Below are 26923 nucleotides of genomic sequence, written 5' to 3'. Positions count from 1 at the left end.
TGGTGTCAGGCAGAGTGCTTGGAGACCTCGGAAAGCACTAGGAGCATCCGTCAGCGGAGGGTACCCGGTCGGGATGCCAGCGGTTCCGTTACATTAGCTCCCTGTGAATCATTGTTATAAGCTCCGCCCTTTACACCTGGCAGTTAGTATAGAGAGAGCCACCTCCATCTTAGCTCCCTGTCAGTCATTGTTATAAGCTCCGCCCTTTACACCTGGCAGTCAGAATAGAGAGAGCCACTTCCATCTTAGCTCCCTGTCAGTCATTGTTATAAGCTCCGCCCTTTACACCTGGCAGTCAGTATAGAGAGAGCCACCTCCATCTTAGCTCCCTGTCAGTCATTGTTATAAGCTCCACCCTTTACACCTGGCAGTCAGTATAGAGAGAGCCACTTCCATCTTAGCTCCCTGTCAATCATTGTTATAAGCTCCGCCCTTTACACCTGGCAGTCAGTATAGAGAGAGTCACCTCCATCTTAGCTCCCTGTCAGTCATTGTTATAAGCTCCGCCCTTTACACCTGGCAGTCAGTATAGAGAGAGCCACCTCCATCTTAGCTCCCTGTCAGTCATTGTTATAAGCTCCGCCCTTTACACCTGGCAGTCAGTATAGAGAGAGCCACCTCCATCTTAGCTCCCTGTCAGTCATTGTTATAAGCTCCGCCCTTTACACCTGGCAGTCAGTATAGAGAGAGCCACTTCCATCTTAGCTCCCTGTCAATCATTGTTATAAGCTCCGCCCTTTACACCTGGCAGTCAGTATAGAGAGAGCCACTTCCATCTTAGCTCCCTGTCAATCATTGTTATAAGCTCCGCCCTTTACACCTGGCAGTCAGTATAGAGAGAGCCACTTCCATCTTAGCTCCCTGTCAGTCATTGTTATAAGCTCCGCCCTTTACACCTGGCAGTCAGTATAGAGAGAGCCACCTCCATCTTAGCTCCCTGTCAATCATTGTTATAAGCTCCGCCCTTTACACCTGGCAGTCAGTATAGAGAGAGCCACCTCCATCTTAGCTCCCTGTCAATCATTGTTATAAGCTCCGCCCTTTACACCTGGCAGTCAGTATAGAGAGAGCACCTCCATCTTAGCTCCCTGTCACTCATTGTTATAAGCTCCGCCCTTTACACCTGGCAGTCAGCATAGAGAGAGCCCCTTCCATCTTAGCTCCCTGTCAATCATTGTTATAAGCTCCGCCCTTTACACCTGGCAGTCAGCATAGAGAGAGCCACCTCCATCTTAGCTCCCTGTCAATCATTGTTATAAGCTCCGCCCTTTACACCTGGCAGTCAGTATAGAGAGCCACCTCCATCTTAGCTCCCTGTCAATCATTGTTATAAGCTCCGCCCTTTACACCTGGCAGTCAGTATAGAGCAGTGATGGCGAACCTTTTTGAGCCCGAGTGCCGAAACCGCAATACATGCCAACTTTTTTTTCCTTAAAGTGCCAACACGGCAATTGCGTGTGTGTGTGGGGGGGGGGGGTGCGTGTGTGTGGGGGAGGGTGCGTGTTGTATGTGTAAATGAGGGGTGCTGTGTGTGTGTATGAGGGGTGCTGTGTGTGTGTGGGGGGGTGCTGTGTGTGTGTGGGGGGGTGCTGTGTGTGTGTGGGGGGGTGCTGTGTGTGGGGGGGTGCTGTGTGTGGGGGGGGAGTGCTGGGTGTGTGTGGGGGAGTGCTGGGTGTGTGTGGGGGAGTGCTGGGTGTGTGTGGGGGGAGTGCTGGGTGTGTGTGGGGGGAGTGCTGGGTGTGTGTGGGGGGAGTGCTGGGTGTGTGTGGGGGGAGTGCTGGGTGTGTGTGGGGGGAGTGCTGGGTGTGTGTGGGGGGAGTGCTGGGTGTGTGTGGGGGGAGTGCTGGGTGTGTGTGGGGGGAGTGCTGGGTGTGTGTGGGGGGAGTGCTGGGTGTGTGTGGGGGGAGTGCTGGGTGTGTGTGGGGGGAGTGCTGTGTGTTTGGGGGGGTGCTGTGTGTGTGTTTGGGGGGGTGCTGTGTGTGTGTTTGGGGGGGTGCTGTGTGTGTGTTTGGGGGTGCTGTGTGTGTGTTTGGGGGGGTGCTGTGTGTGTGTGGGGGGGGGGGTGCTGTGTGTGTGGGGGGGGTGCTGTGTGTGTGTGTGTGTGTGTGGGGGGTGCTGTATGTGTGTGAGAGGGGTGCTGTATGTGTGTGAGAGGGGTGCTGTGCTGTGGGGGGTAAGGGGTACTGTGTGGGGGGGTAGGGGTACTGTGTGTGGGGGAGTAGGGGTACTGTGTGTGGGGGAGTAGGGGTACTGTGTGTGGGGGAGTAGGGGTAATGTTGTGGAGGAGTAGGGGTACTGCTGGGGGGTAGGGGTACTTCTGGGGGGTAGGGGTACTTCTGGGGGGGTAGGGGTGCTGCTGGGGGGGTGGGGAGGTGCTGTGGTGGGTAGGGGTGCTGCTGGGGGGTGGGGTGGGGTGTTGCTGTGGTGGGTAGGGGTGGTGCTGTGGTGGGTAGGGGTGGTGCTGGGGGGGTGGGGTGGTGCTGGGGGTGTGGGGTGGTGCTGGGGGGGTAGGGTGCTGCTGGGGGGGTGGGGTGGTGCTGGGGGGGTACGGTGCTGCTGGGGGGTGGGGTGGTGCTGGGGGGTAGGGTGGTGCTGGGGGGGTGGGGGGTGCTGGGGGGCTGGGGGGGTGCTGGGGGGTAGGGTGGTGCTGTGGGGGGTAAGGGTGGTGCTGTGGTGGGTAGGGTGCTGGGGGGGTAGGGTGCTGCTGGGGGGTGGGTAGGGTGCTGTGGTGGGTAGGGGTGGTGTTGTGGGGGGTAGGGGTGAGGCTGTGGTGGGTAGGGGTGGTGCTGGGGGGGTAGGGTGCTGCTGGGGGGTAGGGTGCTGCTGGGGGGGGGGGGGTGGTGCTGCTGGGGGGTAGGGGTGGTGCTGTGGTGGGTAGGGTGCTGTGGTGGGTAGGGGTGGTGCTGGGGGGTAGGGTGCTGCTGGGGGGGGTAGGGTGGTGCTGTGGGGGGTAGGGGTGGTGCTGTGGTGGGTAGGGTGCTGTGGTGGGTAGGGGTGGTGCTGCAGGGGGGTAAGGGTACTTCTGGGGGGGTAGGGGTGGTGCTGTGGTGGGTAGGGTGCTGTGGTGGGTAGGGGTGGTGCTGGGGGAGTAAGGGTACTTCTGGGGGGGGTAGGGGTGGTGTGTTAGTATCCCACCCCCTCCTTTTTACCTCCAATGAAGTGTGGGGGGGGCACAGCCATCCCTGGTGGTCCGGTGGTGGTAAGTACTGCAGGGGGAGGGATCTGTGTAGCAGCTCCCCCTGTCCTCCCGCGCGATGCTGTGTGGAGCGTTGCCATGAGCTCCCCCTGTCCTCCCGCGCGATGCTGTGTGGAGCGTTGCCATGGTAACGCTCGGCAACGCTCCACACAGCATCGCGCGGGAGGACCGGGGGAGCTGCTACACAGATCCCTCCCCCTGCCTCCCGACCCGGAAGCAGAATAGGCGCCTGCCGTTTCGGGCAGGCAGGCGCCTATTCTGCAGTGATGGCGGACCTGTGGCCGCGTGCCCACAGAGAGGGCTCGGCGTGCCACCTGTGGCACGCGTGCCATAGGTTCGCCATCACTGGTATAGAGAGAGCCACTTCCATCTTAGCTCCCTGTCAATCATTGTTATAAGCTGCACCCTTTACACCTGGCAGTCAGCACAGAGAGGAGGAAACATGAAACTCTGTATCTATTTCTCCTCTTTGTTTTTAGTGTGTGCCCCGGCTGATAACATAAAAATGTTAACTCACGTGATGTTTAGTGTCTGTTTCAATGGTATAAATTCAAGAGACCTGACAGTGCCCCTTTAAAAACTTATTTTAGGCAATCGTCCATTTAGATGAATTTTTACTATACTTCCCATATTATATATATCCCTGTATTTAATGAATAGGATGCTGCTGGAACCAATAAATATTCAATTAAACTTTTGTAGCAGAATGGACGCTTGCTAGCACTTTTTTTTCCCTTTTTCGGCTGTCCGTAGCCCCTGCAGCAGAACTTCCACTGCCAAACCGATCTGAGTGATTCTTGCTGTAACGGACGCCTTCCGTTGACGGATGCTCCTAGCGCTTCCTGAGGACTCCCAGCACTGCAGACGACACCACAACCACCGCAGACTCCACAACCGCCGTAGCTTAACTGGAGCCGCGCCATCTTCCTTCCACCCTGAATGAACCTCCAGCATTCAGGACCGTGTGGGAAAGACCTCTCCTCCAAGGAGAGCGTAACAGGAACAAGAACAAGTGAGTAAAGCTCAAGAGAGTATGCAGCGCATAGCAATCCCCAGTGTGATATAGCAGTTCCCTCCAATAACGAGACAAGGCTACGTATTGAGGGTCAAGAAGAGCTCTCTCCTTTAATTACACACACTCTGCTTTTATGCAATTCTCCCCTGCAAGGGAGACGCCCACATCCAATTAAACATTACCCAATCACACAATGGTTACCTCCCACAGATTCCCTCCCTTTAGCCTGAGAGGTAACCCAATTATAACATACAGTTTAAACATACATTTTTATACATTTTTATAACTTTAAAACTGTGCATTCAATCTTCATTAAAAACCACATTTAATAATCAGCATACTCATACTTTACTTACAAACATATACAAAATTCAGCTAATTCCATCCAGGGGTTAAAGAGTTAGCTGGAAGTCCTTTATGACCGACCGCAAGCACATTTCCCTGCCCAAAACAGTTCCACAGATTCAGGCTGTGCGGTCAGTCTATTTCTGCCCTGAAAAGTTACAAAGTCCCATCCGAAGGCGCCGTTCGAATCGTCGAACTCAGTTCGACTTTTGTCGAAGTGTCGAAGTGAAACCGGGGTTGTTTCCGTGGTGTTCTATTGTCTACCAGAGGTCTGTTTTACACCCAGAAATGACAAAGTCCCGTTCTAACGTGTGTTCGAATCTTCGAACGGGACTTAGTCTCCAGCCGCAGTGTCGAAGGTAGGGGAAGGTACAGCTCACCGCGTTCGACTGGATTAAAATGGCCGCCGCCACGTGTTCGACTGTAATGGCGGCTACTTCGACGGCTTCGGCACTTCGACGCCTTCGGCACTTCGAGGGCTTCGGCACTTTGACTGCATTCGAAGTGCCAGTTCAAAAGTTGGAACACTGCTCCCAAGTATTTAAAGGGCCAGGTACAGCATACAAACATCCATTGGGCCCAAATACAAGTCTCAAAGGGCAATACCTTCCAGGGCCATAGTCGCAGGGCAGGAGGCTAGCAATAAGTCCTCTCCAATGCCCAGTGGCAAATGGCAGTTTGTCACACTTGCATATATTGGACACTGAGATCGGTGCTCTCGGGTAATGTACTTTTCGTGGGGTTCTGGGGTATGGTTGAGGTACTTTTAGGGTACAGGATATTTTGTTGGATTTTCTGTACCTGGGAGATAATTAAATTAGAGGAGTTTTCTCAGGCAATCATCTCCCAGGCACAGATGATGACATATTTGAGTGTAAACTCCCTTGCATGGGACTGGGCATAAAAGCCGTGTATGTGACAATAAACTTGAGTTGTAACTTGTACTCCCAGAACTGTGTGTTGTCCAGTTGCTGGAGAGGAGGTGGGATATTCCTTTGGTGTTGTTACTTGTTCCTGAGTTTACTTTGGTGGATCCAGTGGAGAAGAGTCCCTGCTAGGACTAGGGCTCAGCTATAACTTTGGAGCCTGTTCCCGTGCTGGATTCAGTATGTGTAATGTTGGGTAGTTTAAGAGGTAAAATGTCAGGTGGTCTACCTGTAGGTAACAACAGGGCGAGTTGCTGGACTAAGTTTTACTTAGTCTCAATGGTGCAGAAAAACGAGGTGCATGGAAAGTCGCTGATTTGGGTATTGCCATACAATATTATAAAGCACTACGGAATATGCTGGCGCTATATAAATACCACTAATAATCATACACACCATGAGGTATTGCCCCCCATACACCACAAGGTATTGCCCTCCATACACACCATGGGGTATTGCCCCCCATACACACCACGGGGTATTGCCCTCCATACACACCATGGGGTATTGCCCCCATACACACCATGGGGTATTGTCCCCATACACACCATGGGGTATTGCTCCCCATACACACCATGGGGTATTGCTCCCCATACACACCACGGGGTATTGCCCCAATACACACCATTGGGTATTGCCCCCATACACACCATGGGGTATTGCTCCCCATACACACCATGGGGTATTGCTCCCCATACACACCAAGGGGTATTGCCCTCCATACACACCACGAGGTATTGCCCTCCATACACACCACGGGGTATTGCCCCCATACACACCATGGGGTATTGCTCCCATACACACCATGGGGTATTGCTCCCCATACACACCATGGGGTATTGCTCCCCATACACACCATGGGGTATAGCCCTCCATACACACCACTGGGTATTGCCCTCCATAAACACCATGGGGTATTGCTCCCCATACACACCATGTGGTATTACCCCCATACACACCATGGGGTATTGCCCCCATACACACCATGGTGTATTGCCCCCATACACACCATGGGGTATTGCCCCCCCCATACACACCACGGGGTATTGCCCTCCATACACACCATGGGGTATTGCTCCCCATACACACCACGGTGTATTGCTCCCCATACACACCATGGGGTATTGCTCCCCATACACACCACGGGGTACTGCTCCCCATACAAACCATGGGGTATTGCCCTCCTTACACACCACGGGGTATTGCCCTCCATACACACCATGGGGTATTGCTCCCCATACACACTATGGGGTATTGCTCCCCATACACACCATGGGGTATTGCCCCCATACACACCATGGGGTATTGCTCCCCATACACACCATGGGGTATTGCCCTTCATACACACCACGGGGTATTGCCCTTCATACACACCACGGGGTATTGCCCTTCATACACACCACGGGGTATTGCTCCCCATACACACCACGGGGTATTGCCCCCCATACACACCACGGGGTATTGCCATCCATACACACCATGGGGTATTGCCCCCATACACACCACGGGGTATTGCCCCCATACACACCACAGGGTATTGCCCCCATACACACCACGGGGTATTGCTCCCCATACACACCATGGGGTATTGCCCCTATACACACCATGGGGTATTGCTCCCCATACACACCACGGGGTATTGCCCTCCATACACACCATGGGGTATTGCTCCCCATACACACCACGGGGTATTGCCCCCCTTACACACCATGTGGTATTGCCCCCATACACACCATGGGGTATTGCCCCCATAAACACCATGGGGTATTGCCCCCATAAACACCATGGGGTATTGTCCCCATACACACCATGGGGTATTGCCCCCATACACACCACAAGGTATTGCCCCCATACACACCATGTGGTATTGCCCCCATACACACCATGGGGTATTGCCCCCATACACACCATGGGGTATTGTCCCCATACACACCATGGGGTATTGCCCTCCATACACACCATGGGGTATTGCCCCCATACACACCACAAGGTATTGCCCCCATACACACCATGTGTATTGCCCCCATACACACCATGGGGTATTGCCCCCATACACACCATGGGGTATTGCTCCCCATACACACCACAGGGTATTGCCCTCCATACACACCATGGGGTATTGCCCCCATACACACCACAAGGTATTGCCCCCATACACACCACAAGGTATTGCCCCTCATACACACCATGGGGTATTGCCCCCATACACACCACAAGGTATTGCCCCCATACACACCACAAGGTATTGCCCCCCATACACACCATGGGGTATTGCCCCCATACACACCACAAGGTATTGCCCCCCATACACACCATGTGGTATTGCCCCCATACACACCATGGGGTATTGCCCCCATACACACCATAGGGTATTGCCCCCCATACACACCATGGGGTATTGCCCTCCATACACACCATGGGGTATTGCTCCCCATACACACCACGGGGTATTTCTCCCCATACACACCACGGGGTATTGCTCCCCATACACACCATGGGGTATTGCCCTTCATACACACCACGGGGTATTGCCCTTCATACACACCACGGGGTATTGCCCTTCATACATACCACGGGGTATTGCTCCCCATACACACCACGGGGTATTGCCCCCCATACACACCACGGGGTATTGCCATCCATACACACCATGGGGTATTGCCCCATACACACCACGGGGTATTGCCCCCATACACACCACGGGGTATTGCCCCCATACACACCACGGGGTATTGCCCCCATACACACCACGGGGTATTGCCCCCATACACACCACGGGGTATTGCTCCCCATACACACCATGGGGTATTGCCCCCATACACACCATGGGGTATTGCTCCCCATACACACCACGGGGTATTGCCCTCCATACACACCATGGGGTATTGCCCCCCATACACACCATGGGGTATTGCCCTCCATACACACCACAGGGTATTGCCCTCCATACACACCATGGGGTATTGCCCCCATACACACCACAAGGTATTGCCCCCATACACACCACAAGGTATTGCCCCCCATACACACCATGGGGTATTGCCCCCATACACACCACAAGGTATTGCCCCCATACACACCACAAGGTATTGCCCCCCATACACACCATGGGGTATTGCCCCCATACACACCGCAAGGTATTGCCCCCCATACACACCATGTGGTATTGCCCCCATACACACCATGGGGTATTGCCCCCATACACACCATGGGGTATTGCCCCCCATACACACCACGGGTTATTGCCCTCCATACACACCATGGGGTATTGCCCTCCATACACACCATGGGGTATTGCTCCCCATACACACCACGGGGTATTGCTCCCCATACACACCACTGGGTATTGCTCCCCATACACACCACGGGGTATTGCTCCTCATACACACCACGGGGTATTGCTCCCCATACACACCATGGGGTATTGCCCTCCATACACACCACGGGGTATTGCCCTCCATACACACCATGGGGTATTGCTCCCCATACACACTATGGGGTATTGCTCCCCATACACACCACGGGGTATTGCCCCCATACACACCACGGGGTATTGCTCCCCATACACACCATGGGGTATTGCCCATACACACCACGGAGTATTGCCCTTCATACACACCACTGGGTATTGCTCCCCATACACACCACGGGGTGTTGCCCTCCATACACACCACGGGGTATGTCCCCATACACACCATGGGGTATTGCCCCCATACACACCATGAGGTATTGCTCCTCATACACACCACGGGGTATTGTCCCCATACACACCACGGGGTATTGCTCCCCATACACACCACGGAGCATTGCTCTCCATACACACCATGGGGTATTGCCCCCCACACACACCACAGGGTATTGCCCCTCATACACACCACGGGGTATTGCCCTCCATACACACCATGGGGTATTGCCCCCCACACACACCACAGGGTATTGCCCCTCATACACACCACGGAGCATTGCCCTCCATACACACCATGGGGTATTGCCCCCCACACACACCACAGGGTATTGCCCCTCATACACACCACGGGGTATTGCCCTCCATACACACCATGGGGTATTGCTCCCCATACACACCATGGGGTATTGCCCCCATACACACCATGGGGTATTGCTCCCCATACACACCATAGGGTATTGCCCCCATACACACCACGGGGTATTGCCCTCCATACACACCATGGGGTATTGCCCCCCACACACACCACAGGGTATTGCCCTCCATACACACCACAGAGTATTGCCCCCCATACAAACCATGGGGTATTGCCCCCATACACACCACGGGGTATTGCTCCCCATACACACCATGGGGTATTGCCCCCATACACACCACGGAGTATTGCTCCCTATACACACCATGGGGTATTGCCCGCCATACACAACACGGGGTATTGCCCCCCACGCACACCACAGTGTATTGTCCCCCCTTACACACCACAGGGTATTGCCCTCCATACACACCATGGGGTATTGCCCCCATACACACCACGGGGTATTGCCCCCCATACACACCACAGGGTATTGCCCCCCATACACACCACAGGGTATTGCCCCCATACACACCACGGGGTATTGCCCCCCATACACACCACGGGGTATTTCCCTCCATACACACCATGGGGTATTGCCCCCCCCCCACACACAACGGGTTATTGTCCCCCATACACACCACAGGGTATTGCTCCCCATACACACCATGGGGTATTGCCCCCATACACACCACTGGGTATTGCTCCCCATACACACCATGGGGTATTGCCCCCATACACACCATGGGGTATTGCCCCCCACACACACCACAGGGTATTGCCCCCCATACACAACACAGGGTATTTCCCCCATACACAACACAGGGTATTGCCCCCCATACACACCATGGGGTATTGCCCCCATACACACCACGGGGTATTGCTCCCCATACACACCACGGGGTATTGCTCCCCATACACACCACGGGGCATTGCCCCCATACACACCACGGGGTATTGCCCCCACACACCCCACAGGGTATTGCCCCCCACACACCCCACAGGGTATTGCCCTCCATACACACCACAGGGTATTGCCCCCCATACACACCATGGGGTATTGCCCCCATACACACCACGGAGTATTGCTCCCTATACACACCACATGGTATTGCCCCCCATACACACCACCGGGTATTGCCCCCCATACACACCATGGGGCATTGCCCCCATACACACCACCGGGTATTGCCCCCACACACCCCACAGGGTATTGCCCCCCACACACCCCACAGGGTATTGCCCTCCATACACACCACAGGGTATTGCCCCCCATACACACCATGGGGTATTGCCCCCATACACACCACGGAGTATTGCTCCCTATACACACCACGGGGTATTGCCCCTATACACACCACAGGGTATTGCTCAAACAATTTCACTAATATACATAGCAGGCACACTCACTAGCAGGCACACACACACATGCAAGCAAGCACACTCACTAGCAGGCGCACACACACACAGCTTAATGTAGTGGTTCTAGTGACAGACACTCAGACGGTCACTAGAGGCGCTTCCTGTGTCAGTGCGGATTGGCTGAGATCATTAAGCTTGAAGATCTCAGTCATAGAGGCAGAGACCAGCACGACGTTGGAAAAAAAAAAAAAAGGTGAGTAAAATACTATTTTTAAAAACACACACAGACACCACGATTGACACACACACACCATGACAGACATAAACACACCATGACAGACACACCATGACACAGACCATGACACAGACACACACACACACCATGACAGACACACACACACCATGATACAGACACACCGTGGCACAGACAGACACACACACACACACACACACCATGACACAGACAGACACACACACACACACACAGCATGACACAGACAGACAGACACACACAGCATGACACAGCCACACACACACACACACACCATGACAGACAGACACACACAGCATGACACAGACGCACAGCATGACACAGACAGACAGACACACACACACACCATGACACAGACAGACAGACACACACACACACACACACACACACACCATGACAGACAGACACACACAGCATGACACAGACACACACACACACTCCCACTGACATACATACTTGTTGCTACCTGTGTGGGTGGGCAGACTGATAGGTGTGCTGGCGCCCGCAGGGAGAACTTGAATGGCGGCCGCAGGGGAAGCTCTTCTGGCGGCTGCTGGGGGAGCTGGCTGTTCTGTCTCTGCTCCCCCGCCCTCGCGCGCAGCTTAATGAGACCGGGCCGGAATATGACGTCATATTCCGGCCCCGGTCTCTTTCTAGCGCGCGATGGCGGGGAGCAGAGACAGAACAGCCATCTCCCCCAGCTTCCGCCAGAAGAGCTTCCCCTGCGGCCGCCATTCAAGTTCTCCTTGTGGCCGCAGGTCACCGAAATGTCTCCCCGGCCCCAGGTGCTGACGGCCCACCTGGAAATTTCCCGGTATCCCGGTGGGCCAGTCCGGCCCTGGCTGTGAGAGTGTCTCCGCACTCTGAATGCCCAGCGTGTACCATCAGATGTGAGAGTGTCTCCACACTCTGAATGCCCAGCATGTACCACCAGCTGTTAGAGTGTCTCCGCACTCTGAATGTCCAGCATGTACCATCAGCTGTGAGAGTGTCTCCGCTCTCTGAATGTCCAGCATGTACCATCAGCTGTTGACCAATTTAACATCAATGACTTTGTCAAAGTACAGACCTTGTATTTGCAAAGCAAGAAAAATAAATCTCTTGTATAAGAAAAGCCAGGAAATCCTGATTGAGTTATATTTTTAAGTGACACAGAAAAACTACAAATTTAAACCTATTTAGTTTAGAAAAACGTCGCCTGAGAGGGGATATGATAACATTATACAAATATATTCGAGGCCAATACAAACCATTGTGTGGAAATCTATTCACAAACCGGACTTTACATAGGACACGAGGCCATGCGTTTAGACTGGAAGAAAGAAGATTTCGTCTAAGGCAAAGGAAAGGTTTTTTTACTGTAAGAACAATCAGGATGTGGAATTCTCTGCCTGAAGAAGTGGTTTTATCAGAGTCCATACAGATGTTCAAACAGCTACTAGATGCATACTTGCACAAACAGAATATTCAAGGATATTATCTTTCAATGTAGGGTAATAACTGCTTGATCCAAGGATAAATCTGACTGCCAATCTGGGGTCAAGAAGGAATTTTTTTTCCTAGCTTGTTGCAAAATTGTGCTTCAAACTGGGTTTTTTGCCTTCTTTTGGATCAACAGCAAAAAACATATGTGAGGAAGGCTGAACTTGATGGACGCAAGTCTCTTTTCAGCTATGTAACTATGTAACCTAATATGTATTACACCACGCGAGCCAACTAACAAGAAAGAAGAATATACATACATATATGAATAAGTATCAAGCAGAATTATTATTCTATGAGTTCATTTTTATACATCACTCGTAGGACATGGTGTATTAAGCTCTGATGCGTGTAAATATTAAATTGTTACCTGGTAATGGACTGCACTGTCATCCTCCTCCTGGAAGATTTCAGCATCGCAGTCTTTGAGCAGTTGGACCAGTTGGATGGGGTCAGCTTTATCCAGCTCCCGAGTTATAGGATTAGACTTCTCACTGATGGGAAGAGTTTCTTCATATCCGGCTAGCTGCAATATAGTGGGAGTAATTACCAGGCTGGGGGATATCAGCATACCGTGCTCACCATGATTAGAGCTCTCACATTTACTAACAGATAATTATGTGATTAATTGCCGTGATATAGCTGCTTTTGAACTGGGAAACTCTGGTCACTGGTTCGAATCCGGTCAGCCCACCGCACCAGTAACTGTCCCAGAGCAAGACACCTAATGATATATCCACCTCCCTCAAATCCTCATAGATTGCAAGCTTCTATGAGCAAGGCCTTCTTCAACTCTTCCCCATTCTAAAATTATAAAGCGCTCGGAATATGTTAGCGCCGTATAAAGAATAAAAATAGTAATCTGTCTGCTCCACATTTAGAGCTCCAATACCGTTAGAATAGAGAGGGGCTGTGTTTAATAATGTGCGTTTATTTGGGGCAATAAATATTCTCAAAATAGTATCAGAATGTAAATGTGCTGTCACCATGTAACCTTGTTGGGTGTACTGTTAATATAGATACATGGCTATAACCAGATATCTTTATTAGGAGGAAATTGTATCCTATATTTATGTTCTAGTAGAGGCTTGCCCACATGGTAGATCCCCAGATGTTGGAGAACTACAACTCCCATGATGCTTTGCATGCCTTTAGAATGACAAAGCACCATGGAGCTCTAACATGTATAACCCTGGCTCTAACATTGAAAGCAAAAAGAGAGAAGGAACACTGCCTAAGGTATATACAATAAAATATAACTTTTAAGGGTGAACGAGTATCAGATAGTTATTTTAGGCTTAATACGCTCGCAGCACATTAACACTTGTTAATGTTTACCAGACAACACTTTAGGCTAGCTAGTTAGTGGTATTACAAGAGAGGTGCCCCTGAAGGCACAGTTGCACATTAAGGATAGATATATATATACATCTTCGCTCCTTCTTTCTCTCGATATCACTGGCAGCTAGTTCTTTAAACTGACAGGTGCCCCTGAAGGCACAGGAATTTTTCTTATTCTTACTCTCTCTTTTTCTCTATCCATATTGGGGAGGATATTTAACCAACTAACAAAGAGGTGTTTTCTCAGGCATAGAGACCTTTATACCATATACCTGAACTACAGTTTGTATCCAAAGCAACATTGGATAACATTGTTTGTGGTGTTACACCATAGTAGTTAGACAAATAGTAGCAGATCATGTTTTACAAACTGTAGCAGTAAGTAACCTTTACCCTTAGAGCCTGACTAACGTGAATAGAGTATAAATTGTAACATTGCTGCTACACAGCCTGTATTTAGGGCTTGACATTTATTGTATCTTTGTGCTGTCATATGATTGCAGCGCTAAACCTTCGTTCAAAGACAAATTGCAACACGAGTTATTACGTCTCTATTTAGAGCTGACAAGTTGCAACAAAGTATCTTTTTACCACCGATAGTCTGTTTAGAGCTGGACAGTTAGGCCCATTGATATATTACTAACAGCGTCTCTATACTTTTTAGACGCTGTTTGTTCCTTTTTAAATCTTACATTTCTGTATATTATCTCTCCTCGTCTTGTTATATTTATATCTAGACGTATGAAGAGTAATTGCATCTAATGATCACCTTGTATCTCGTTCACCATTAAAAGTTATATTTTATTGTATATACCTTAGGCAGTGTTCCTTCTCTCTTTTTGCTTTCAATAATATTTACTTAGGGTTAACCCCTTCCCTGCCTTTATACTTATTTCTATACCAGGCTTCTAACTTGTTAAACTGTCTCTAACATGTATCCATAGAACCTTCCTCCATGGCTGCTGTGCCACATATACTGGGAAGCTTTGAAGGCTATTGGACAATGGACATCAGATGCTAAAAGCTACACCGACAGCGGTTATCTAGAAAAGGGTTTGCCTTCACTTCTTAGACATTTTTGGCATCTTTTCTTTTGCATCTATTTAATACTTAAATTGTACCAAAGTGTTCCTTACAGCACCGCCGTCACTTTATATTCCTGATCATTTTGGTTCTCGGCTTTCAATGTGTAAGAAAGAGATGGTAAGTGGTGGGTTTCTGAGATCACAAGCAGCTTTTGTGGTCTCTCAGGAATAAAAAAAAAAGCCTTCAAATAGTTAAAGCGCCTGTTTTTCCATCAGTGATTTTTCTGATTTGTTTTTACTTTGTTAATGTGATAAATATTAACCTCATCAGAAAAGGAGCAAACTATCCAACAAAGAATAAGAGGTTGCAGAACAATAGATTATTTTGTTGCATTAAAGGGTGCAGGAATAGCGTTATACGTATGAAAATGGCGCCGACATGGCGGAGAATGTAACAATTTATATACATGGCCCCCGCGGTCTGTGCTGTGTGAGATCCAGTGAGATCCTGGCTATGAACGCTCAGGGTTCGTGGGAGAGGGGTCTAGCTCCATCTATCACCGTTGTGTAAATTCACGCTATATATTTCCAATTCTAGATCAGCTTCTTACCTCCCATTTGCCGGGATCCGGAGTCTCGATGACGTGTTTGTATTTCCTGGTTCCTCTCATGGTCGGAATATCTGTGAAAGAAATCGAAGAGTTAATTCTGGTACCTGGACTGAGAGAGCATCATGGCCTCCCGACCAATGAAACGGTAGAGAAGCCTCCTAGCAGTGACGACATTTAGACGTGTATACATTTTCTTCCTAGTGTTTGACATTTACTGGTTTGTTGCCTAAAGCTCCCGGTTTAGTAAATTACCCTATCAGTGTGAATTCTTATACGTTTTAACTCAGCTTGTTAGCCAGGCCCCTCTCCCTGGGTCCAGCTAAGAGGGACACGTAATTAATGACCTAGGAAAGGGTGAGAGTCGGGAGAATGCTTTAAAAAGCCAGTCTTCTTCTATAACTTGTTACCTCTTTTAAGATATTATCACAGAAACAGAAAAACTAACTCCCATTAAAGGGACACTATAGTCTCCAAAAACAATTTATCTTAATGAATCAGTTTTGGTGTATATATCATGCCCCTGCAGTCTCAATGCTTAATTTTCTGCCATTTAGGAGTTAAATCACTTTGTTTATGCAGCCCTAGTCACACTTCCCCTGGCTGTGACTGACACAACTTGTATGAAAACAAAAGGGTTTTTATTTTCAATCAGATGTAACTTACTTTAGAGGTTTTTATCTCCTGTTCTGTGAATTAAACTTTAATCATACACAGGAGGTCCTTGCAGGGTCTAGCAAGCTATTAACAGAGCAGGAGATAAGAAATTCTAAATGAAACAGAATTAGCAATAAAGGAGTGTAAACATTAGATGACTCTTTACAGTAAGTGTTTAGTAAGACTGTGTAAGTCACATGCAGAGAGGTGTGCCTAGAGCTGCAGTAAACAAAGTGATATAACTCATAAATGGCAGATAATTAAGCAGTGAGACTGCAGGAGAAGTGACATATACACTGTGGCGGAACCAGCCCCGCCACTTGTGCCTGCAGAGGACTGCTTGCCAGCCTCTTGCCCTGCGACTATGGCCCTGGGATGTATTTCTCTGCCTGTGATAATTATATTACCCATTGTGTTCAGTAATCATATCACAGGCAGAGGGCAGGATTTTGTGTGGGAGTGTCTGTGTGTATTGTACGGATTGATTGGTTGTATTTAAAAACCCTGTGGGCAGTACTATGTTTGTGGATTGTGAATAGTGATGTACCGAACTGTCCGCCGGCGGACAGTTCCCGGCGAAATTAGCTTGTTCGCGTTCGCCGCGGCGGGCGGACACATGCGCAGTTCGATCCGCCCCCTATTCGTCATCATTGGGCAAACTTTGACCCTGTGCCTCTCGGTCAGCAGACACATTCCAGCCAATCAGCAGCACTCCCTCCCTTCCACACCCTCCAACCTCCCTCCCAGCATCCATTTTCGATTCATTCGGAAGATGCATGCTTAGTGAGAGGAGGGAAAGTTAAGCTGCTGCTGATTAGATAGGGAAATTGATAGCTAGGCTTGGGTATTCAATGTCCACTACAATCCTGAAGGACTCATCTGATCTCTGCTGTAAGGACAGCACCCCAAAAAGCCCTTTTTAGGGCTATAACATCAGGCTGCTTTTTTTTTTTTTTTTTCCTGTGTAATGTAATTGCAGGTGCCTGCCTGCCAGCTTCTGTGTGAGGTTCACATTGGATACTGTGCCTACTTGCCCAGTGCCACCACTCATATCTGTTTTAACAATAGGTTAAGCTTTACATTTAAAATAAATATTTTTTTTTCACTGTAATAGAAAAGGAGTTAGTTGTCTGCAAGCGTCTGGGTATCAGGCCTACTTCAGCGTGTGCTCTGCAGACCTGTGCCAGCGTGCTTTGACAGTTGCCACTCATATCTGGTGTCTCTCTAGCATGCTTTTACAACCAAAATTTTGTTTCCACTGTAATAGAAGAGCAGTTGCCTGCCTGCCAGCTTCTGTGTGAGGTTCACATTGGATACTGTGCCCACTTGCCCAGTGCCACCACTCATATCTGTTTTAACAATTGGTTAAGCTTTACATTTAAAATAAATATTTTTTTTTCACTGTAATAGAAGAGCAGTTAGTTGTCTGCAAGCGTCTGGGTGTCAGGCCTACTTCAGCGTGTGCTCTGCAGACCTGTGCCAGCGTGCTTTGACAGTTGCCAATCATATCTGGTGTCTCTTTAGCGTGCTTTTACAAAGAAAAAAGGTTTCCAGTGTAAGCTAATAGCAGACAGTCAGTGTCCTTAAAGCGGCTCTGTCAAGCCTTCCTTCAGTGTGTGCCCTGCACAACCCTGCCAGCGTACTTTGACAGTTGCCACTCATATCTGGTGTCTCTCTAGCGTGCTTTTACAACCAAAATTTTGTTTCCACTGTAATAGAAGAGCAGTTGCCTGCCTGCCAGCTTCTGTGTGAGGTTCACATTGGATACTGTGCCTACTTGCCCAGTGCCACCACTCATATCTGTTTTAACAATTGGTTAAGCTTTACATTTAAAATATTTTTTTTTTTTTCACTGTAATAGAAGAGCAGTTAGTTGTCTGCAAGCGTCTGGGTATCAGGCCTACTTCAGCGTGTGCTCTGCAGACCTGTGCCAGCGTGCTTTGACAGTTGCCACTCATATCTGGTGTCTCTCTAGCGTGCTTTTACAACCAAAATTTTGTTTCCACTGTAATAGAAGAGCAGATGCCTGCCTGCCAGCTTCTGTGTGAGGTTCACATTGGATACTGTGCCCACTTGCCCAGTGCCACCACTCATATCTGTTTTAACAATTGGTTAAGCTTTACATTTAAAATAAATATTTTTTTTCACTGTAATAGAAGAGCAGTTAGTTGTCTGCAAGCGTCTGGGTATCAGGCCTACTTCAGCGTGTGCTCTGCAGACCTGTGCCAGCGTGCTTTGACAATTGCAAATCATATCTGGTGTCTCTTTAGCGTGCTTTTACAAAGAAAATAGGTTTCCAGTGTAAACTAATAGCAGACAGTCAGTGTCCTTCAAGCGGCTCTGTCAGGCCTTCCTTCAGCGTGTGCCCTGCACAACCCTGCCAGCGTACTTTGACAGTTGCCACTCATATCTGGTGTCTCTATAGCGTGCTTTTACAACCAAAATTTTGTTTCCACTGTAATAGAAGAGCAGTTGCCTGCCTGCCAGCTTCTGTGTGAGGTTCACATTGGATACTGTGCCTACTTGCCCAGTGCCACCACTCATATCTGTTTTAACAATTGGTTAAGCTTTACATTTAAAATAATTTTTTTTTTCACTGTAATAGAAGAGCAGTTAGTTGTCTGCAAGCGTCTGGGTATCAGGCCTACTTCAGCGTGGGCTCTGCAGACCTGTGCCAGCGTGCTTTGACAGTTGCCACTCATATCTGGTGTCTCTCTAGCGTGCTTTTACAACCAAAATTTTGTTTCCACTGTAATAGAAGAGCAGTTGCCTGCCTGCCAGCTTCTGTGTGAGGTTCACATTGGATACTGTGCCTACTTGCCCAGTGCCACCACTCATATCTGTTTTAACAATTGGTTAAGCTTTACATTTAAAATAAATATTTTTTTTTCACTGTAATAGAAGAGCAGTTAGTTGTCTGCAAGCGTCTGGGTATCAGGCCTACTTCAGCGTGTGCTCTGCAGACCTGTGCCAGCGTGCTTTGACAGTTGCCAATCATATCTGGTGTCACTTTAGCGTGCTTTTACAAAGAAAAAAGGTTTCCAGTGTAAGCTAATAGCAGACAGTCAGTGTCCTTCAAGCGGCTCTGTCAGGCCTTCCTTCAGCGTGTGCCCTGCACAACCCTGCCAGCGTACTTTGACAGTTGCCACTCATATCTGGTGTCTCTATAGCGTGCTTTTACAACCAAAATTTTGTTTCCACTGTAATAGAAGAGCAGTTGCCTGCCTGCCAGCTTCTGTGTGAGGTTCACATTGGATACTGTGCCTACTTGCCCAGTGCCACCACTCATATCTGTTTTAACAATTGGTTAAGCTTTACATTTAAAATAATTTTTTTTTTTCACTGTAATAGAAGAGCAGTTAGTTGTCTGCAGGCGTCTGGGTATCAGGCCTACTTCAGCGTGTGCTCTGCAGACCTGTGCCAGCGTGCTTTGACAGTTGCCACTCATATCTGGTGTCTCTCTAGCGTGCTTTTACAACCAAAATTGCTTTCCACTGTAATAGAAGAGCAGATGCCTGCCTGCCAGCTTCTGTGTGAGGTTCACATTGGATACTGTGCCCACTTGCCCAGTGCCACCACTCATATCTGTTTTAACAATTGGTTAAGCTTTACATTTAAAATAAATATTTTTTTTCACTGTAATAGAAGAGCAGTTAGTTGTCTGCAAGCGTCTGGGTATCAGGCCTACTTCAGCGTGTGCTCTGCAGACCTGTGCCAGCGTGCTTTGACAGTTGCCAATCATATCTGGTGTCTCTTTAGCGTGCTTTTACAAAGAAAAAAGGTTTCCAGTGTAAGCTAATAGCAGACAGTCAGTGTCCTTCAAGCGGCTCTGTCAGGCCTTCCTTCAGCGTGTGCCCTGCACAACCCTGCCAGCGTACTTTGACAGTTGCCACTCATATCTGGTGTCTCTATAGCGTGCTTTTACAACCAAAATTTAGTTTCCACTGTAATAGAAGAGCAGTTGCCTGCCTGCCAGCTTCTGTGTGAGGTTCACATTGGATACTGTGCCTACTTGCCCAGTGCCACCACTCAAATCTGTTTTAACAATTGGTTAAGCTTTACATTTAAAATAAATATTTTTTTTTCACTGTAATAGAAGAGCAGTTAGTTGTCTGCAAGCGTCTGGGTATCAGGCCTACTTCAGCGTGTGCTCTGCAGACCTGTGCCAGCGTTCTTTGACAGTTGCCACTCATATCTGGTGTCTCCCTAGCGTGCTTTTACAACCAACATTTTGTTTCCACTGTAATAGAAGAGCAGTTGCCTGCCTGCCAGCTTCTGTGTGAGGTTCACATTGGATACTGTGCCTACTTGCCCAGTGCCACCACTCATATCTGTTTTAACAATTGGTTAAGCTTTACATTTAAAATAAATATTTTTTTTTCACTGTAATAGAAGAGCAGTTAGTTGTCTGCAAGCGTCTGGGTATCAGGCCTACTTCAGCGTGTGCTCTGCAGACCTGTGCCAGCGTGCTTTGACAGTTGCCACTCATATCTGGTGTCTCTCTAGCGTGCTTTTACAACCAAAATTTTGTTTCCACTGTAATAGAAGAGCAGTTGCCTGCCTGCCAGCTTCTGTGTGAGGTTCACATTGGATACTGTGCCTACTTGCCCAGTGCCACCACTCATATCTGTTTTAACAATTGGTTAAGCTTTACATTTAAAATAAATATTTTTTTTTCACTGTAATAGAAGAGCAGTTAGTTGTCTGCAAGCGTCTGGGTATCAGGCCTACTTCAGCGTGTGCTCTGCAGACCTGTGCCAGCGTACTTTGACAGTTGCCACTCATATCTGGTGTCTCTCTAGCGTGCTTTTACAACCAAAATTTTGTTTCCACTGTAATAGAAGAGCAGATGCCTGCCTGCCAGCTTCTGTGTGAGGTTCACATTGGATACTGTGCCCACTTGCCCAGTGCCACCACTCATATCTGTTTTAACAATTGGTTAAGCTTTACATTTAAAATAAATATTTTTTTTTCACTGTAATAGAAGAGCAGTTAGTTGTCTGCAAGCGTCTGGGTATCAGGCCTACTTCAGCGTGTGCTCTGCAGACCTGTGCCAGCGTGCTTTGACAGTTGCCACTCATATCTGGTGTCTCTCTAGCGTGCTTTTACAACACAAATTTTGTTTCCACTGTAATAGAAGAGCAGTTGCCTGCCTGCCAGCTTCTGTGTGAGGTTCACATTGGATACTGTGCCTACTTGCCCAGTGCCACCACTCATATCTGTTTTAACAATTGGTTAAGCTTTACATTTAAAATAAATATATTTTTTTCACTGTAATAGAAGAGCAGTTAGTTGTCTGCAAGCGTCTGGGTATCAGGCCTACTTCAGCGTGTGCTCTGCAGACCTGTGCCAGCGTGCTTTGACAGTTGCCACTCATATCTGGTGTCTCTCTAGCGTGCTTTTACAACAAAAATTTTGTTTCCACTGTAATAGAAGAGCAGTTGCCTGCCTGCCAGCTTCTGTGTGAGGTTCACATTGGATACTGTGCCTACTTGCCCAGTGCCACCACTCATATCTGTTTTAACAATTGGTTAAGCTTTACATTTAAAATAAATATTTTTTTTTCACTGTAATAGAAGAGCAGTTAGTTGTCTGCAAGCGTCTGGGTATCAGGCCTACTTCAGCGTGTGCTCTGCAGACCTGTGCCAGCGTGCTTTGACAGTTGCCACTCATATCTGGTGTCTCTCTAGCGTGCTTTTACAACCAAAATGTTGTTTCCACTGTAATAGAAGAGCAGTTTCCTGCCTGCCAGCTTCTGTGTGAGGTTCACATTGGATACTGTGCCTACTTGCCCAGTGCCACCACTCATATCTGTTTTAACAATTGGTTAAGCTTTACATTTAAAATAAATATTTTTTTTTCACTGTAATAGAAGAGCAGTTAGTTGTCTGCAAGCGTCTGGGTATCAGGCCTACTTCAGCGTGTGCTCTGCAGACCTGTGCCAGCGTGCTTTGACAGTTGCCACTCATATCTGGTGTCTCTCTAGCGTGCTTTTACAACCAAAATTTTGTTTCCACTGTAATAGAAGAGCAGTTGCCTGCCTGCCAGCTTCTGTGTGAGGTTCACATTGGATACTGTGCCTACTTGCCCAGTGCCACCACTCATATCTGTTTTAACAATTGGTTAAGCTTTACATTTAAAATAAATATTTTTTTTTCACTGTAATAGAAGAGCAGTTAGTTGTCTGCAAGCGTCTGGGTATCAGGCCTACTTCAGCGTGTGCTCTGCAGACCTGTGCCAGCGTGCTTTGACAGTTGCCACTTATATCTGGTGTCTCTCTAGCGTGCTTTTACAACCAAAATTTTGTTTCCACTGTAATAGAAGAGCAGTTGCCTGCCTGCCAGCTTCTGTGTGAGGTTCACATTGGATACTGTGCCTACTTGCCCAGTGCCACCACTCATATCTGTTTTAACAATTGGTTAAGCTTTACATTTAAAATAAATATTTTTTTTTCACTGTAATAGAAGAGCAGTTAGTTGTCTGCAAGCGTCTGGGTGTCAGGCCTACTTCAGCGTGTGCTCTGCAGACCTGTTCCAGCGTGCTTTGACAGTTGCCAAACATATTTGGTGTCTCTATAGCGTGCTTTTAAAACCAAAATTTGTTTTTCACTGTTATAGATTGAATAGCAGTAACTTGTCTTCAAGCGGGTGTCTCAGGCCTACAGTGTGTGCTCTGCAGAACTGTTACAGTTCACATTGCCAATCATATCTGGTGTCTCTATAGCGTGCTTTTAAAACCAAAATTTGTTTTCACTGTTATAGATTGAATAGCAGTTACTTGTCTTCAAGCGGGTGTCTCAGGCCTACAGTGTGTGCTCTGCAGAACTGTTACAGTTCACATTGCCAATCATATCTGGTCTCACAGTAGCTTGCACGCATAGTACAAGTACTTTGTGCATAAGTACACAGGCTTACAGGACGTCCTGAAGCAGGCCAGGAAGGTGTGTGGCCATTTCAGGCGTTCCTACACGGCCATGGCTCACTTTGCCGATATCCAGCGGCGAAACAACATGCCAGTGAGGCGCTTGATTTGCGACAGCCCTACACGTTGGAATTCAACACTCCTAATGTTCGACCGCCTGCTCCAACAAGAAAAAGCTGTTAATGAATATTTGTATGACCGGGGTGCTAGGACAGCCTCTGGGGAGCTGGGATTTTTTTTGCCACGTTACTGGACGCTCATGCTAATGCCTGTAGGCTCATGCGTCCTTTTGAGGAGGTGACAAACCTAGTCAGTCGCAGTTGTGTGTGTGCGTGTGTATGGCTGTCTGCCTGTGTGTGTGTGTGTGTGTGTGTGTGACAGGGTGAAGATTTCTTGCACATGGGTGTGACAGGGTGAAGATTTCTTGCACAGGGCACCCAAAGGCCTAAGGCTGGCCCTGCGCATGGGTCAGTGGCTCTGCACCAGACTTCCCTCCAATTGATCAAAGTTAAAGGATTTCAAGTGGACTGATTACAATTACAGGGCCTCTAAAGAGTCCTGTATTGTTATTTGTCGTCACTACCTTCCCGCGTTGGGAGTGGGTCATTTGCGCCCCTGCTGCCTTCCTTGCATGTGGTAGCTGTTTGTCAGGGATTTGTCAATCCATATCTGCCAAGTGACCCTATGTAGGGGTAACAGTCCCTATTCTGCTCTGTGTCAGTGTGTATCATGGTCTCTGTGGACAGGGAACAGTCTCTATTCTGCTCTGTGTCAGTGTGTATCAGGGGTTTTGAGGACAGGTGTCAATCCATATCTGCCAAGTGACCCTATGTAGGAGGAACAGTCCCTATTCTGCTATGTGTCAGTGTGTATCAGGGGTTTTGAGGACAGGTGTCAATCCATATCTGCCAAGTGACCCTATGTAGGGGGAACAGTCTCTATTCTGCTCTGTGTCAGTGTGTATCCGGGATCATTAGGATAGGTGTCAATCCATATCTGCCAAGTGACCCTATGTAGGGGTAACAGTCCCTATTCTGCTCTGTGTCAGTGTGTATCAGGGGTTTTGAGGACAGGTGTCAATCCATATCTGCCAAGTGACCCTATGTAGGGGGAACAGTCTCTATTCTGCTCTGTGTCAGTGTGTATCAGGGATCATTAGGATAGGTGTCAATCCATATCTGCCAAGTGACCCTATGTAGGGGGAACAGTCCCTATTCTGCTCTGTGTCAGTGTGTATCAGGGGTTTTGAGGACAGGTGTCAATCCATATCTGCCAGTGACCCTATGTAGGGGGAACAGTCTCTATTCTGCTCTGTGTCAGTGTGTATCAGGGCTGGGCTTTGAGGACAGGTGTCAATGTTAGGTGATTTCTGCCCTTTATGGATTAAAAGCAGACTCTGCATCAACTGTGCAATTTTCCATGGGAGTTTTGCCATGGATCCCCCTCTGGCATGCCACAGTCCAGGTGTTAGTCCCCTTGAAACAACTTTTCCATCACTATTGTGGCCAGAAAGAGTCCCTGTTGTTTTTAAAATTCGCCTGCCCATTGAAGTCAATGGCGGTTCGCGCGGTTCGCGGTTCGCGAACATTTGCGGAAGTTCGCGTTCGCCGTTCACGAACCGAAAATTTCGGGTTCGCGACAACACTAATTGTGAATAAAAGAGGCTGTATGTGCCAGTACAGTCAGTTCTGCTTGACCTCAAAATTAAGTGTCATCTCGTTATTGGGGGAATTGGATTGCATGCTGGTTGGCAGGAGTGTAAGCTGATTGTATGCTTTGCCTGTTCAGCTGTTTACAGCATTCATATGCTTGAGAGCATTTGTATGCTGCTCCGGTTCGGTGGTTATGGTGTCTGCTGCAGTGCTTGGAGTCCTCAGGAAGCGCTAGGAGCATCCTTCAATGGAGGTACCCAGTCGGGGTGCCCGTCGATCCGTTACATACACCAAAACTGCTTCATTAAGCTAAACTTGTTCTGTTGACCATAGTGTGTCTTTAAACTTTCAAAATATACTTAGAGGGACACTCCAGACACAACACAACTTTAATGCATCTCATAGCTTTATGCCTGGATGCATGCTGTTTATTTTTACATGTTCTAATATATAATGTTTGCATCTTTCTGCAGTATACCCCTGCCTTTGCCCTGTACTTACAGAATAGTCAGCCAAATATGCTCATTGCACAAATCCCACCGCTGACTCCTTTCATGCAGTCACAGTGTATGTATGCGGTATAGAATGGGCAGCCAAATATGCTCATTGCACAAATCCCACCGCTGACTCCTTTCATGCAGTCACAGTGTATGTATGCGGTATAGAATGGGCAGCCAAATATGCTCATTGCACAAATCCCACCGCTGACTCCTTTCATGCAGTCACAGTGTATGTATGCGGTATAGAATGGTCAGCCAAATATGCTCATTGCACAAATCCCACCGCTGACTCCTTCCATGCAGTCACAGTGTATGTATGCCGTATAGAATGGGCAGCCAAATATGCTCATTGCACAAATCCCACCGCTGACTTCTTTCACGCAGTCACAGAGTATGTATGCCGTATAGAATGGTCAGCCAAATATGCTCATTGCAAAAATCCCACCGCTGACTCCTTTCACGCAGTCACAGTGTATGTATGCGGTATAGAATGGTCAGCCCAATATGCTCATTGCACAAATCCCACCGCTGACTCCTTTCATGCAGTCACAGTGTATGTATGCGGTATAGAATGGGCAGCCAAATATGCTCATTGCACAAATCCCACCGCTGACTCCTTCCATGCAGTCACAGTGTATGTATTCTGTATAGAATGGGCAGCCAAATATGCTCATTGCACAAATCCCACCGCTGACACCTTTCATGCAGTCACAGTGTATGTATGCGGTATAGAATGGTCAGCCAAATATGCTCATTGCACAAATCCCACCGCTGACTTCTTTCACGCAGTCACAGTGTATGTATGCCGTATAGAATGGTCAGCCAAATATGCTCATTGCCCAAATCCCACCGCTGATCTGATACAAAACAGATACAGAACATGCATGTGCAACATTGAATATATCTCTTCTATGGATACGAGCAAATGTCTCTCCCAGGAACAATTACTAGATTAATTTGATCTAAAAATGTGATTTAAAAAAACACTAACAAGAATTAGAAACCCACATACAGAGCTTTCCTAGAAACACACTGTTCTCTCTATAATTATCCCAGTGATCTTATCTCCCTGTTATTCCCAGAATAGACAGATAACAGAGCTTTGGTTTTATTCCATTTTATTCCCCGAATTAGGTTCTGTGTGCTGGCTGGACCATCCGTGTTTAAAGTGACCATATTAAAGTTACTGTCCCCAATTCAATGTATGACATGGTTTAGAAATTTGTCACTCCTTTACATGGTACATGATGAGACTGAAAACTGACATGACTAGCCATCATTAGATGCCAGTAACCAGTCTTTAGACTTCATGGGCAAAGCTCTCAGCACTCCTTCCTGCCTTAATGTCACTGTGTTTGCCAGAAAGTAAATACAATTTAACTTTTCAAAATACGTGCCCTTGTTATAGATTCAGTTTATTATTTGTAACCCGATTCATTGCTAATGGAAATGTTTTTTGTTTATTGGTTTAAAAGCACACATTTAGTGCTGAACTTGGCAGAATCAAAGTAGCAGACAGGGAATCAAAAAATAAGAATTGGTGACATAAACCAGGTGCCTTCTCTGAGTCCTGGGTCCCATCACA

At 48.1% G+C, this 26923-nt stretch overlaps 1 protein-coding gene across 1 annotated transcript in view; it reads right to left on the bottom strand.

Annotated features, from left to right (window-relative positions):
* Positions 1-26923, bottom strand: part of LOC134586403 (glucokinase regulatory protein-like) — a 163488-nt gene that overhangs the window by 75585 nt on the left and 60980 nt on the right. The window contains exons 2-3 of the mRNA XM_063441904.1: positions 15612-15682; positions 13005-13160 (exon numbers count right to left, since the gene is read on the bottom strand). Of these exons, the coding sequence (XP_063297974.1) occupies positions 13005-13160; positions 15612-15671 (216 nt within the window). The 5' untranslated portion in view covers positions 15672-15682. The remainder of the gene's footprint in view (positions 1-13004; positions 13161-15611; positions 15683-26923) is intronic.

Source organism: Pelobates fuscus, chromosome 2 (assembly GCF_036172605.1).
Source record: "Pelobates fuscus isolate aPelFus1 chromosome 2, aPelFus1.pri, whole genome shotgun sequence".
Classification (NCBI taxonomy): Eukaryota; Metazoa; Chordata; class Amphibia; order Anura; family Pelobatidae; genus Pelobates; species Pelobates fuscus.
Note: the sequence above shows the minus strand (reverse complement) of the source record. Positions and strands in the feature narration are given on the sequence as shown.